This window comes from Colius striatus, chromosome Z (genome assembly GCF_028858725.1).
Source record: "Colius striatus isolate bColStr4 chromosome Z, bColStr4.1.hap1, whole genome shotgun sequence".
In the NCBI taxonomy this organism is placed as follows: Eukaryota; Metazoa; Chordata; class Aves; order Coliiformes; family Coliidae; genus Colius; species Colius striatus.
Window position 1 is genome coordinate 38103230 of NC_084790.1, and position 16231 is coordinate 38119460.

Genomic DNA, 16231 nt, shown 5'->3' on the forward strand with positions numbered 1-16231 from the left:
CCACAGAGCCGCCACCGCCGCCGCCGCCGTCACGCCCTCCCCTCCCCTCCCCTCCCCTCCCCTCCCCTCCCCTCCCCTCCCCTCCCCTCCCCTCCCCTCCCCTCCCCTCCCCTCCCCTCCCCTCCCCTCCCCTCCCCTCCCTCTGCCTTGTCGCCGCGCTTTCGGGGGCCGAGGCGAGGCAGAGCTCTGGGGAGAGGAGGCTGGGCCGGAGTTTTCTAGCCGAGGAGCGCGTCTTCTTCCTTGGCTGAAGGAGGGGAGGGCGGATGAGGGCCGCAGCTCCTCGCGCTGCCGGCGCGGTGGCGGAGGGCCCCGCCTGCGCGCAGCCGCTGGGCCACGCTTGCAGCGCCCGGAGCCGCGGGATGGCCGCACGAGTCGCCTCGGTCCGAGTGGCTGCGGCCTAGTTGCCGCTGGAAGCGAGGCTGAGGGAAAAGTCACCAGTCTTCTCACAGCCGCGCGGTGCCGAGAGTCGCGTTCGTCGGCAGGGGTTTTTTTCGGGTAGCTCGGCCCCAAGGTCCGAGCTGAGGAGGCGGGAGGGTGGCTGGAGCGAAGGGGCATTTGGGGGACTTCCGTGCGGCGCCAGAAAACGGGACGAAGCGTCTCCTTTTTCTGAAGAGTTCGCTGTGCCGGGAAGTGGCTTCCTACATAACTGAGCTGTTACAACATCTGAAGGGTTTGGTCTCTCAAGTGAAATTAATTTTTTTTCTTCGGTTTTGTTTTTGTGAGGTTTAGCCACTCAGCTTCCCATTTTTAAGATGCAGTTGCCTTGTGATGAGATGGTAATTCACGCGGATGCGGCGTGACCATCGGCATTGTGCGCTGGTGTTCTTTGTGCTCTGTTTTTTAATACGTGAAAACCGGGAAAAAATGTCTTTTCATTGCTTTCTTGATTTGCGTGTGAGGACTCTCCGGAGTCTTGTTGATTTATTTCTTACCTTGATACTTGTTACACTTGGCTGATAAATGTCTGTATAAAAGAGCCCTTGAACTCCCACTTCAGGAAACGGTGTACTTCTATAGACTGACTCTTTCCCTTTTTAGGCAGAAGATTAAATAAGCAGGTAACACCTTACTTTGCGTCCTGACGCTTCAGCAAGGGCAAGTTCTTGAATCCAGACTTCCCAATTGTCAGGAGCAAAACTGGCAAATAATCGAAGTCCAGAAGTAGTCAGCCGTACAAAAATAGCTTCACAAACTCAGATGTTTTTCTGTTTTCTACGAGTCAGTAATTGTCCGTTCTTGAGTTTTCTTTCCTTTCTCTTGAGGTGTTTCAATTCAGATCCTACATTACTCATGTAGTTTTATTCAGTATTAATGAACTTTAATATGAAAAATTGCAAGTTAGTTTTTACACCAGTAGTTGCACTTCTAAAACATTAATGCCGATTTCGAGATTAAAAACAATTATTTGTAACTCCAGGGTAGATAAACTTTCTGTCATACCATCTCATGACACACATACAATAATCTCATTTTAATAGAATTATGTTAGGTGTATTTAAAGTACTGTTGTCAACAACATTGCTGTTTGGTTTTTTGCTCATTAAATATCAAGCTAGTGTTCTCGAGGAACCCCTAGTTCTCATTAAAAGGTTCTTACAAAATCTCATCCATTTGTAACACAGGACCAAAGCTGGTCAAACTTCCTTAAATAATTTCATCAATATGCCTCAGGGCTGCCCTTGAAAATTTCATGTCCAGGCCACTTTTGACTTCCTAAAAATTACAAGGTAATGACACACAAAATAGTGTCATAGTGTCGGTTACAAGTGTTAAGTCACAAGGCTAGATTGAAGGTAGTTGGAAGTGTAGTTAATATTTGCCAAAACTTGGGAAAAAAAAAAACCCAAACCAAAAATCAAACATTTTAAAATTTTTGTTTTGGTGAAAAAAAAAAAAAAAGCAAGTATGCATTAGCCTTAACTGCCACTTAAGATATGTGGAACTCCCCACAGGAAAAATAAATATGCATGCTGCAGAGCATGTCTTGGCCTGGTTTTTAAAATGACATGGTCATCACTGGGATGAGAAGTCCTCACCTGTGCAAGTAGAAGACATTTTGGTGTCTATTTTTGGAGGTTTTCCCATGTTCCATTCTCTCATTAAATGTGGCGAAAGAATCACAAAAGTTTCATAGAAAAATGAGAAAAGTTCCTTATCTATAAAATCTATACTTTTTCATCAGCCACTGCCACTCCTGGGTATGCAGGAAGGGAGAAATGTTTGGGCGGGGGGGAATGACCGAACAAAAACCCAATTTTGTCCATTTGGAGGAGGAAATTAGTATCAGAGAAAATGGACATCTTCACTGGTCTGATGGCAGTTGATCCAGCATATAGCAGCATCTCTGATTTGTTATTTTCACCTTTCAGTGTCTAAATCACAATAAATTGCTGTAAATCAAATTAAAGGTGTCTCAATGGACAAATGAGGTATCAGATGAGTTAATTTTTACTTCTGAGTTTGTAACTTTATTTGAGTGCAACTTCTGTATACCAGTAAGTAAATCTAAAACCGGGGACACAATGTGAAAGACTTCCCTATGAGCTTCTGGTGTCCTTCCTTTTCCCACCTGCAAAGCACAACATACAAGATGATAGCAACAAACCTCCAGTATCATCTTGAGGTTTACAGAGGCAGGTTAATCTTGAAGCTCTATTAAAATTCTTCCACGTATTCAGTGGTGGAGAGGAGTATCTACAGCAAGGGCAACACTTCTACATGTATGTGCAAAGAACTGGTGAAGGAAATGCTGTGTTCCATCCTGTTCCAGTTGTCACTTTTGCCTGCTTGCATGTGGGATTTTGCCAGTGACTTGTCTGTTTTGTATGCCACATAGGTTTTTGCAATATACTGTAGAGGTTACTGCTATGTGAACTACAAATCTGCAAAGTTTAAAATCTATATGAAGACCAAAAAGAGGGCCTTTCCACTTGTTTGGGGCCAAATGAAGAAATACGGGACAAACTAGGGGGAGAGCCTTAAGTGGCTTAATGGAGGTGAACAATGATGTGTGATTTGCACCAGCAATAGCCTGCCCTTTATATGCACATTACAAGGAGAAGAAACATAAACTTGAATCAACCTGTGCAGAGAAGTCAGCTTATTGAATTCACCTGAGCTACAGGGATTTGTAGTTGTTGACCATTTTATCTTATGCAGATGTGTTTATAACACCCTTAAGTTGCAATATCATAAAATTGGCTTTAAGTACGTGATAAATCCAGAATCACAGACTGGTAGGGGTTGGGAGGGACCTCTAGAGATCATCCAGTTCAGCCCCCTGCTAAAGCAGGTTCCCCTCGATCAGGATCTCGTCAAGGCAGGTTTTGAAAGCCTCCAGAGAAGGAGACTCCTCATCCTCTCTGGGCGCCTTGTGCCACAGCTCCCTGACCCTCACAGGAAGCAAGCTTTTCCTTGTGTTTAAGTGGAACTTTCTGTCTTCCAGCTTTTGTCCGTTACCCCTTGTGCTGTTGCTGGGCACTACAGAAAAAAGTGTCATCTCATCCTCCTTTAGGTACTTGTGTTAATGAAGTCCCTCCTTAGGCTTCTCTTTCCTGGGCTCACCAACCCCAAGTCCTGCAGCCTTAAATGATGGTGATGCAAAGAGGAGAAAATCTAGCCAATGAGATAAAGTTTTTTTAAAAAAACATGAAATCACTTCTTCTTTTCTATCTCTATATTTTTAGCTAGAATATTTGTAACTGATACATTTGTTTAATCTTTTTCTCACATGAAGCTCATCAGACTTCTTGGTAAAGGATAAAATATGAGCTGGATTTTCTGTAGCTAAGAATTATTGGCAATGGAGTGATAATAAAAGCAAGGTATGAAGAAACCATCGCAGTTGTATCTCGGAAGTTGTTCAGTGCTCAAATACTACAGACAAACAGGTCAGCACCAAAAAAGACCAGATACTGATTTGTCGATTTTGATGTTGGAAGGATCACATTACCTGTTTTTTTCTTAAGTAAAAAAAAAATCTCAGATTGTGAAAATGTCTGGCTCAGCAGAGGTGCAAAGTCAGGTCAAAAGCAGGTGCTGGTGGGCATTTGGTTTAGCTGTTCTACAGTTTGAGACGATGGAATCCAGCTAATCATCACATTTTTCCCAGCTAAACAAAGGCACATTTGCTAACAAGTTACTGTACCAACTGTCACTGAAGCAACATGCAGGTGCTAGGGCTGGCCCACAGGATACCTGACCCCTAGGCAGCCACACATGGCTCACCTCAGAGCTCTGACGGGGACAGAGTGGGAGCAAAGCAGTAGGATGCTGTACACATCTTCCTCCAGCCCTGCAGAGCTGTCTGTGAGAGGGTGCAGCTGCATCTCTGGGCTGGTGTGCCTCTTCTGCAACAGAAAGTGCTGGGATCTGCCAGGGAGAGGGTTGTGCTGAGAAATTAAAAAGGCTCAGTCTTCAGGGGATGCGGGAAAGGAAACAAGGGGGGGGGAAATGTTACCCTCCTAGCTGCAACTTAATTATAAATCAAAGGCTTTTAATGAGCCATTCTTGATATTTGTGTTCTGTGTCTCTGTAACACAGTAATGAGTAGAAATAGGGAAGGTTCTTCCTCTGGCATATAAACTCAGCTTCATTCTGTAAACAGTGTTTCTTTGCCCTGGACCCTGCCAGAGGATCTGAGAAAATGTGGGTGTGACCAGAGCTTGCTTGAAAATCTGGGAGAATTTGAGACATCAGGAGAGACAGAAGTCTTGAAAGACAAGTGCAATCTGAAAGCATGAATATTGCACTGTACAAGCATCTGCTCCCTTGGAAACCCAGCTGGCAGTTGGAGTTGCTCAGCGAGGGCCCTGGTGATGCTGGGATCCTGTAAATGTATGTTGGACAGATGTTCCTGTAAATCTGTGTTGGACAAGTGAAGATCCTGTAAATGTGTTGTAAATGTCTTTGGACAGCCTCACATTGGTCCTGGGTGAAAACTTCCTGGCTTGGCTAGTGCCACAGCAAAGATTTTTAAGGTCCCAGGATGTTCCCTGGCCCCGATTTAAGTGATGAGTATGGATGCAGCTGTATATTCAGTTATAGGTGAGGGATGGGCTGCCAAAATGTTCAGACTGTAACACTGCACAGAGTTAAGTCAAGTCTAGAAGACCCCAGTGTGTAGCCATGAGGTTTAGGTGGATGCTGAATGCATTGTTGAATGTTTGAGTCATGTGTTAGGTTTTTTTTTTTTTTATTAATCCCTTTTGGTCTGGTGTTCACCAAGCAGCTTGGAGAAAAAGTAAGGAGCCAATTGGAAGTTTGCTCCCCAGGGAGGCTGTTTCTCCTGGATTTGCTTTTTGGGGCGCAATTGCTCTGCTGACTGATGTGTTATGCTAGCCTTTTCAAATACAATGCAAAAAGTGGACTTCTACACATACTGTTATGGAAAGGCAGTTCTATAGGTAATATCCTAAGTCAGTAATAACAGTTAGCAAAAGCAACAAGACTTGGAAAAAGAAAAAAAAAACACCAAACATTTCCTTACAAATTTTTTGGCTTAGTAAATTTGTGTGTGTGTGTGCAATTACCCTGATTTTGGAGAACAGCATAATCTAATTTCATGAATGCAGTACCCTTAAATCAATCTGGAAATAAAAACTATTAAGAAAAATCTGAATTCATTGCAACTGAGTAAAATATTGATAGCTCTTCATGGTCTAGTAATGGAGGAAATTAAAAAGTGACCATAGAGTGTGTAGGTGAAAAATAAAGAGAATATCAAGTGGTGCAACAAATCTTCCTGATTATCTGGGTAGGTTGCTAACTAGATTATTAATTAATACAACTTAACTTTCAGGCACCCATTCATGTAAGATTATTCATAGTATTCTTCACTGTGTAATCCTATTGAAGCTGTGAAAAACAACAGGTGTTGAGTCTGGGTATGGTTGGCATATTAATTAGACCTGAAGAAAAAAATATTAAACCCCACAACTTTTAATTTCAGTCCAGACAAACTCTAGTAACAGTGCTGAAGCTGTACACAAGGATAATTTATCACCATCCAATTCAAAAATCATATGGCAGAAGAAGTTGAGTTTTTAAGTCTTCACATTTTGGGTTGTTTATTTTTTTTTTTTTTAAATGAAGAAGTATGTTAAGATTTTCTCTGGGCACTGGCTTACAAAGGCTTACTGACATGTTAATTGCAACACTGTTATACATCATGGTATTCATATGGAAATATTTGGATGTGTGATGCTCAGCAGTCAGTGGCTATGACTAGAACTCGTACTCAACTGGCAGCAAGTAGTTTGCTATGAATATAGGAGCAAAGAAAGGGATAGGTAGAAAAAATGTTGTTATCATTACCTTTAATTTAACATGGCAGTAGTAAGATTTACTTATATGTATTATCCCAGCTTAAGTGCTGAAAAAAAAGCTTGCACAAATACTGAAGGCAGAAGGAAGGTATGTTTGGCCTCATTTTAAATGCTATGGGATAAACAGTGTAGAAAACAGTATAGACTTTTAAGTCTTCTCAGTGGTTGGTGAGTCATAAAACCTCTGCTGGTGTCACCCACAGAGTTAGAAATCCTACACAAAAAATTAGAAGCCTTTAAAAATAAAAACAAAAGTGCTGGGGAAGGAATGCAGAAGTAGGGAAACAGTTTAAAATTATGAAATGAGAAAGGAACGAAGAAGCAGAAAAGCAAAGGACAGAATGGCATGGTCAAGGGATAAAGGAAAAGAGGAATGATTATAGAGAACAGGAAGTAAGCAGAAAGCAAGGAGAAGAGTACAGAGAGCATCTCAGCTGGTGAAAGGAGGCAACAATGACAAAAAAGTAAGAATGTCTTTGGATCAGTGCAGAAGAAGAAACTGGGCTTACCGGTGTCAGCTGGAATGTGTGTAACTGCATCATCCAGGGCAGGAGAACAGGAAAGAAGCTGAGATGCCGAAGAGGGGAAGAGAGCTTGGCAGGGTGTCCCTTCTATCAGCAAGAAAAAGGGACAGGAGCCCTGAATTCTGTGTCTGTGTTTTGTGTACATTTTCAGTCCAAAGTGCACCCACACACGAAGAATAAGACAGCTTTTCCTGCTAAGAACTTGAAATTTGGGAATCAGGCCAAAAAAGAAGAATTAAAAGGCAGGGGGAAAAAAACAAAACAAGTCCTGATTTTTCTTTTCTTTATCTCATGATGCTTGAGCAGTAGGATTTGGTTTTATTACTGAAGTAATCGAAGTTGGATAATGTTTCTCAAAACACTAGGTATCCATCTAATTCAAACGTCATTCATGTTAGTGTTGATATTTTGAGTTCTTACTTTCTGCCTAACAATTAACATTTTAAATTTAAGCAATACTTCTGTGTCTATGTGTTAAGAAAGAAAATGTTTACCATATTCCGCTCAACAAGATCTACAAGGTAAAGAGCTTGGAGCAAGAAACTATACATTTACTAACAGCTTAATCATCTCTCAAAGAACTTGAGGAGAATAGAGATAATTTAACAAATTCAATGCATATTCAGTAGGCAGCTGGCTAGAATGAAACACAGAGAACAAAGATTTTGTGAAATCATTGTAATTTTTCTCCTCCCAGGCAAATAAAGGGACATGGGGCTGCCAAGCTGCTCCTCTGCACAATGCTGCAACATGTTATGATGGCATTCTGCAGAACCATGGCTAACCTGAGCATCACAAAGGTATCTTCTAGCTGTCTGGGATGACGGAAAGTGCTTAAGGTGACTCTTCAGCTATGCTACTACCTTATTTCTATCCAGACTTAGTAGTCGAGGTGGAGGTCTTGGAGGGTTCTGCAGTTATCCTGGATGACTGGCTTCTGATAAATATTTCTTTCAGAATTGGGTTGTGTGTCTCCACACACAACCAGACTATCTACATTTCCCCAGACTATCTACATGTGAAGCTTTAATAATGGCAGAAGCTGTAGACCTGACTCAAGACTGTGACAACAAACTTGCTCTTGACGTGGGAGGTGGGAGACAGCAAATAGTGTAAGTGGAGGTAATAGTGTAGAACATCCAATTTTCTAATCTGTCCCAAATTTTATTAGGTTACAGGATAAATTCTGAAATATTTAATTTTATCTGCCTATCTGCCCTCTTTTTATTGCTGTAAACATCTGGTATTAAAAATACATATATTTTGGATGCTAATTCCTTTTAAACACAAGGTGTTTTTTCCTCTTCGTGTTTAATAACAAGTAGAGGCAAAGAAGAGAATATAATGAGAGTCATAATCTACAAAAGTACTAAAAATATAATTAATTTAGGTTTAGCAGTTTGGATTTGTATCCAGGATTAATGGATATTTGCCACAAATTGTTCTGTGTTTTTGCCTGTCTTTCATATGTTAAAAATGGGGATAAAATATTTTCCTGTCTTGCAAGATATATCCATTACTATTCACAGGAATCTGAGATATCCTTGTGATGAATGCCATGAGAAACTAATAATTCTGGGTGCGGCATAGGCTTGTGAAAATTTGCAACAAATACAGGTCTACGCAGAAACAGAATGAGCAAGGCTGAACAACTACCTTTTATATTGCCTCTCATCCAGCCCATGCACTAAATGAGGCAGGGATCCTGTGGAAAAAAATACTGGTAATTATAGACTGAACACGCAGTTAAAATACATCCACACAAGGACACAGAACTGAGGCTGTGCTCATCTCTTGCACCTCTAGCATTTCAATGCTTTGCATTGTAGTGAAGCTACGTACAAAAGCTTTTTGGTGTAGGATGGTCTGGGGCTGTTGTGCAGAAGTCGTTGAGTGTCCTTTCATGGGTCAATTAGTTTCCCCAGAAGTTGTCTTGTTTGACATAAAACACTCAGAGGTAGATGCACCAATGTGTACTCAAACCCATGGTTATGCCTATATTTGTCATGAAGTAATGTCATGGTAAGGGCTAATCTAATTCACACAGTGAATCTAGTTTCCCCTGCAGAATTCCCTTCTCCTTACTAAAGCACTGATCTTCATAGCTGAGGTGGGGAATTCAACAAGATTGCACGTAGAGGAGGGTTTTGTTACCACTGTGGGAGGAGCAGCCAAGGGGTCTGCAGTTATGTGGATTAGGAATATAAACCCCTTGCACAGGAGATCATCTGCATTCCTACAGCCCAGAGCCTGTGGTAACCCTTAAAATACAGACTTTATTGATCTAAGTATGGATTTTCCTGTCTGGAAGACGGTAATAATAAATTTGCTACTGGCTGCTCACTGGTAATTTTCAGAAGTTACTATTCAGCTACTGTTGTTCAACTTTGACAGAAGATGGTAGAGACACATTCCTTCCCAGAAAGCACACTTTTATTCAGAAGAAAGAAAAAAAATGCAGTCAGTGAATGGCATTGGCAAAATAATAGAAAAAGCATACAACACCAGTCATTTTTCAGCAGGTAGTACCCTGTAAATCACAGAATCTCAAGGGTTGGAAGGGACCTTGAAAGATCTTCTAGTCCAGCCCCCCTGCCAGAGCAGGACCACCTAGAGTAGGCCACTCAGGAACTCATCCAGGTGGGTTTTGACTGTCCCCAGAGAAGGAGACACCACAACCCATCTGGGCAGCCTGTTCCAGTGCTCCCTCACCCTCACAGTGAAGAAGTTTTTCCTTATGTTTCTTTGGAACCTCTTCTGTTCCAACTTATACCCATTGTCTGTTGTCCTATCATGGTACATCACTCAGAACAGCCTGGCTTCATCCTCCTGACACTCACCCTTTACATATTTGTAAACATTAAGGAGATCACCCTTCAGTCTCCTCCAAGCTAAAGAGTCCCAGCTCCCTCAGCTTTTCATAAGGCTGATGCTCCACTCCATCATCTCTGTGGCCCTGCGCTGAACTCTCTCCAGCAGCTCCCTGTCCTTAAACTGAAGGGCCCAGAACTGGACACAATATTCCAGATGTGATCTCATGATGGCAGAGTAGAGGGGTAGGAGAACCTATCTCAACCTACTAACCATGGGTTATTCTTTCCCAGATGGAAGGCCCTACACTTGCCCTTGTTGCATTTCATTAGATTTCTCCCCACCCAACCCTCCAGCCTGTCCAGGTCTCGTTGGATGGCAGCACAGCCTTCTGGTGTGACAGCCACTCCCTCCAGTTTAGTATCATCAGTAAACTTGCTGACAGTGCCCTCTATTTCCTCATCAAGGTTATTAATGAATATATTGAACAATACTGAAGAGTATCAGTCCCAGCACTGACCCCTGAGGGACTCCACTAGACACAGACCTCCAACTAGACCCTGCCCTATTGATCAGAACTCTCTACCTTCTTCCCTTCAACCAGTTAACAATCCACCTCACTACTTGATCATCCAGCTCACACTTTCTCAGTTTTGATGTGAGGATGCTTTGGGAGATATGCTTCACTAAAATCCAGACAGCACCCAGGATAAGTTGTTCCACCACTTTTCCAGGGATGGAGGTGAGGCTGACTGGTCTGTAGTTACCTGATTCCTTCTTCTTGCCCTTTTTGAAGACTGGAGTGACATTTGCTTTCCTCCAGTTCTCAGGTACCTCTCCTGTTCTCTACAACTTACTGAAGATGATGGAGATGTAGTACATCATGTAGTACCTGAATACATTTCAACACCCTGTAACAATGACATTGTATTTGATCTGCATAAACAATGAACAGAATTTTAATTGAAAGTATCTTGTGATTATTTCTTTTGATGATTTAATGTATCCTGTGACATATTCAGTCAGTATAATCAGTAAAGAGAAGTGACCACATGTCAAGGCTAAGAACATGGAAAAGCTATTAAAAATCTCACAAAGAATAAAAGTCCCTTTCTTTTCAGGGAGACAAAAGAGGTTTGTATTCTATCAAAGTCTTTTAACACAAGATAAACTATAGTCAAAAAGAAAGTTTCTTTGTCGTTCTTACTGGAACAAATAAGGTTCTACTAACAGTTAAAACAAGACTGAGTATCTACTTTAGAATTTAACACAAACTCTTTTTGAGATGATTAACTGTAGGAAGCATAAAACTATTTATCCTGTTTGTCAACTGAGAAGTGGTTTTGTATCTCTGAAGGTCTGTGTTCCCTCTCAAGTCTTTGGCATATCATTAATTTGAGGCAGATATCCTCTTGAGTGCCACTTAAAAATAAAAGAGCAGGAACATAGCCAAATAGCCAGACACATTCATTGCACTTAATAGTCAGAGTCAAGTTTTAAATCTGGGTCCTGATCCTGAATTAACATATAGGATTTGTATTTCTATGTCTGAGTGCTGGGTTGAAAAGCAAATACAGAACAGGAAACTTGAGGCTGCATACAGCTTTTCAGTATATTATCAATGATTTTAAATACAACATAAAATAGCTTATAGGCTATTATCTCTACAGTTTTATGTTTGATATCCCCATAGCATTATACCTCCTTAGAGCTATACTGTATTTTGAGTTGTCAATAAAAGGCACTTTCTTAAGTTGAAGTCTTAGCTCCACTGAAGGTAAGACCATAACTCACTGACATAGAGCATAGACAAAAGTCATGTTTATAAGCTAAATTTGCTAGCTTGCTACAGTGCACTGGTCTGCATGGTGTATCTTGCTTCCCTTGAGGATTATAGGAGACTTGGTTATCAAGAGCAGTTGCTTACACTGATCCAGCCATGTTGGCTGTTACAGGCTTTTGATTATCTTGCAGTACAGCCAAAGCATTACACATTACAAATGCTTGTTCCATTTTCTTTGCATGCTCACCCACTTAATTGGGAGTTCACTATATTTTGATTTCCAATGAGTTTGGAGATTTAAGTGCAGAGTGCTATTTATTATTGAGTAATCCATTCATTATACTTTGGTTTGCTACTTACTCATCCAGAGAACAGCATCACCAATTTTCTTTGGGAAAAAAATGTTGTGTCCTGAATGGATAACCATGGAAATATTTAATTTCTATATCCTCATTTAGCCAACTCTAGTGTAAGATACAGTATTTAAAAGAAAAAGATATTATCAAAATTGAGTGATAAATACGTATTTAGTCTAGAGGTTATTTCCAACAGGTTTGTCATTGATTTATAGGTAAATTTTAATGCCTAAACTACTACAGTGACAACAACAACTATCTTCAAACAAAACAGAAATTAAATCTTTACCTAAATATTCTGAGCATTTTTTGAAGAACACTGTGCTATAAACTAGACTCTGCTATGGTTTATTTCTTAGTGCTATATGCAAGACATATAACATTGTTACTATTTTACTATGGATATTAGTGAAAAAGTACTTCCAAAATGGTCAAGTAAATCTAGTAACAGTGGTAAAGTAAATTTAGAAACAGTATTCTATCATTGGTACAATGTAGAGCAAGACACTTCAGCAGTAATGGTACCTGGCTGTACATGTCAGTGTAGCTAACACTATTGGAGTTGGAATTGCAGGTGGGCAAGGTATTGTCTTCTCTGATGCCCATTTTTTATTTCCTGTTTTCACCACAGGATGTTATCACAAAAGGAAGGATTTTTTTCAGGATACTGTCCTACCCAGATTGGCAGTCTCTGGTATGTAATAGCCCAAAGACAGAGTAAAAGCTGTTTCCAGTGTTTATTGGCCTCTGTATCCTTCATAGATCTGACCTGGTCTCTTTGTGTGTAGCTAATTGAAAAACTGTTTTCACATGGGCTGTCACAAATGTGTAAAGAAAGTGAAAAATTATAACCTTAACTTTAGCTCCTATTCTCTGAATTTTAGTTGCTCAGAGAAACATCAATACGTATGTCATACAAAGCAATAGAGAGCAAAACCCTGAAATTCTCAGAAAGGTTAATTGTACATCTAGAAGAATGCAACTGATTAAATTATAACCAGCTTTTTTTTGAGTTCTCCTGCTTTCACAATCAGGAAGTCCGAAATAGATTTTGATCTTCAATGAAGCTCTTTCTTGTATAGAATTCTGAATCAGTCATTATCATAGATGCACTCTGAAATGGAAATAAAATGCAAAAAAAAAAGTGTTGTGTAGCACTTTGACTCAGGGACAAAGGTTTTGGATGAAGTGGAACATAGTTACTGTATTGTTTGAAATGTTCAACTTACCATCACCAATATCATCATAAATCTGTCCATCACTGTAAGTTAAAAAAACAGAAAAAGTAACACATTAAAAAACTGAGACATCATGTGTATGCTCATAGTGTAGCAATCAGGTGCAGACATGCTATCCAGTAATTAATTTGCTATTAGGTAACAGAACAATTGTAGAGGAAGATGATTCAGTTGAAGGATTTTCAGTGAAAGGTAGAGCTGGATGTGTTTCATTTTAATGTGAAAAGCTTGATTTATTAAAAGGTTGGTGTTTTTAATTAAGTTTTTAAGTTTCTAACAAATTCATAGAGATATTTCCATTAAAAATGAAATAGTGGAGTTTTTTTAAATGAAAACCAGAAAAGATGAGGAGAACCCAAACCCAGTATGTCCTTGAAATTCTGGTTAGTTTCTGTACTTGGTAGTGGTTTTAAGAGGAGTGACTTTTTTAGATAATGAATTTAAGCAATGCCTATAGATGATATATGCTCCATGAATAGGAGTTTTCAAAACATGTTACTTAGACAATGAACAGCCTGTTGGCTTATAAGGCTGTTTTCATATACAAGTTAATCTTGTGTATAAGTGTTTGCAGGCCTCAATCCTGAAAGTGATTTGGTATTTAAGTTCCTAACATAAAGCCCTTTGAAGGAAAAGAATGACATACTAAAGCAATTATATTTCACTTTTGTTTAACAAACATCTTAGAACAAAACTGAGCATTACAACAAGTTTTTTAAGAAAGATCACTTTGTACTTACTTCTCAATTAAATTGCTTCGCAGAACATAGCCATCTGTAAATTGAAATATATATGTATTTAAGTTAAATTTCAATACTCATGTTTTTTCTGTTGCTAGCACTAGTGAAATGCAGTTTTTTAGACACTTCAGACAAAAAGACATAATAGATGGATAACAATATACAATGGATATGTACTTGAGAAAAACTTTGCTATGTCTAATTATGTTTTTAATTATTCTTATTTGCTTGTTTAGTATAATATGATGCTTCAAATAGGGAATCAAAATGCTACACTCATTCCAAGTTAGATGTCTACTGTTCCAGATACTTTACATATTCATAAAATGTAATTTCTTTTGTTATCTTGCAATACTTTGAATTGTGTACAAAAACTAGTGCTGAAAGGAGAAAATAGTAATGCAGGTTATGGAAGGTTAGGTTTTCATCCTATATTTCAGTTTCCTGGTTGTATGAGAAAGGTGAGAAAAAAGACATATTGATAGAAAATTTATTGTACAGTTTACATGCAAAAGCACAAAAAATGTGGTATTATAATAACCACATAATAATATTTATAATAATAAATATCAGAAATATATATAATTTCCTACAGGGACAAAAGTTTCTTTCAAGATATATAGACCAATACATTGTCATTAAGTGTAGTTGTTTAACAATTTTTAACTATCATATTTACAAGATCTGTTTCTATAGATAATGGAAATACCTTAGAAAAGCTACTCACTAGTGAGTTATTCTATTACTTTGTTGCATTACTAAGGAAATCAGATAAAACTACACATTTTCTTCTTCCATAATAATAGTACTAAGAATATTAAAGTGCAGGTAATTTTCATTCATTGAACCCAGTGTTGGAGATTTTCAGTCACCTGCATATTCTCTCAGGCTGATTGCAAGTCAGCATACATAGGAAAAGCTCTACCTCTTCTGGAAATTCTTAGCTTAAGATTTTATTAGCTAGGATAAAGGCATGGAAATGTAATTTTTTGTGTTTTTTCTTTTTTTTTTTTTTTGTATTTTAATGGTGTCACCTTTTGAAAATTCTCTTTAAGCAAAATCCAACAATTTCCAGGACTTCTGAAGTCTTATGTGGACCATTTAAAATCGTTTGGCTAATCTAATCTTCTCCATGCTTTTTAAAATTTTCTCACATGAAATACATGAAAGCAAAATGTCTTTGCTTACATGCATGGTATCCAAACAGTGTGCTTGCAAGCCAGATGTGCATGTGACAGTCCTTCCGCTACTGCAGTGCATAATCTAGATTCTTCTGACAGTGTCTGGCCCCTAAATATGTGGGAGAGGTAGCCCCTGCTGATCTCATACTCTTTGAAACTTACTAAACCAAAATTACAGATCCAGATTTTCAGTTCCTAACTCATTTTTTTCATAATGATGTGGCTTTCATAATAAGAAACAAAGCAGCATGTTAGCATACTCCATCTTGACTACTGAGTACCACTGAAAGCTATGACACGTTGAGGCAGCTGCTCTCTGGCAGTATAAAGGACACGTAGAGAGGACACAAATTTTCATGTTCTGAAGTCCATTTATGTCCTAACATTTAGGCAAGTTCTGTGAAAATGAATTGAAGGTATTTGTGTATTTCAAAAGGTACATGGGTCAGACCAAAGCCACTTTAAGAAAGATTTTGAGAAGGTAAATGAGATTCAGTTCCTCGTTTAACTTCTGAAATTTCAAATTATTTCATAACAATTAAAACAATTTCAGAATACTTTCCTATTATCAGTCCTTGCTTAAAAAGGTGGGAAGACATTATAATATAATTTGTAATTTTGTTTAACTTCTGGTAGGGGCATGAAGCTATGGAAGTGTTCCTGAATTAACAATCAAATGGAAGACTTTGAATGCAAGAAGGTATCAAAAAAGTCCTTAATCGTTGACTTTCAGTCCATCTGGCCTTCAAAAGGCAAAATCATAGCTTTTAGATATGAGAAACTAGAGCAGCTAGAGAAAATAACAAAAATTGTTGTGCACTTAAGTAGGTTTCAAACTTCACTAATTAAAATGAAAATTGACAGATGTTTTCAGGGAGGATATTTGCATTTGTTTTGCTCTTTTATGCATAGCAGAGCTGTAGCTCCTGCCACTATTTGAAGGGCTTTGAAGACTATGTGAGGAAGAAAAATAACATGAACTACTTTCTGCTTTGTTACTAGTTTGGTTCAAAAAAATTCAGCATTGAAAACAGCTCTTTGAGAAGTAGCAACACTAGAGCAATACATATTTTGAAAAACATATGTCTTATTATGCAAGAAATTCTTCCTCGCCCTGCAGGCCTGCCAGGAAAGAGGCTACACTCCAGACTATAACAGTTGAGTACAGAGAGAAAAAAAAATAGAATGAAAGTGACTGAATCCTCTTCACAGATTTATGGCATTGGACCGTCTTCTACATAGGTCAAAGTAAAAAGTAAAGGCAAGTGGAAA

General features: G+C 39.0%; 1 protein-coding gene across 6 annotated transcripts in view; it reads right to left on the minus strand.

Moving 5' to 3' along the window:
• Positions 1-9274: 9274 nt before the first annotated feature.
• FYB1 (FYN binding protein 1) overlaps positions 9275-16231 on the minus strand; it is a 64421-nt gene continuing 57464 nt past the window's right edge. For all 6 annotated transcript variants that reach the window (XM_062018528.1, XM_062018527.1, XM_062018526.1 and 3 more), the window contains 3 exons: positions 13779-13812; positions 13030-13061; positions 9275-12914 (listed from right to left, as the gene is read on the minus strand). In XM_062018528.1, coding sequence (XP_061874512.1) covers positions 12892-12914; positions 13030-13061; positions 13779-13812 — 89 coding nt within the window. In that variant the 3' untranslated portion in view covers positions 9275-12891. The remainder of the gene's footprint in view (positions 12915-13029; positions 13062-13778; positions 13813-16231) is intronic.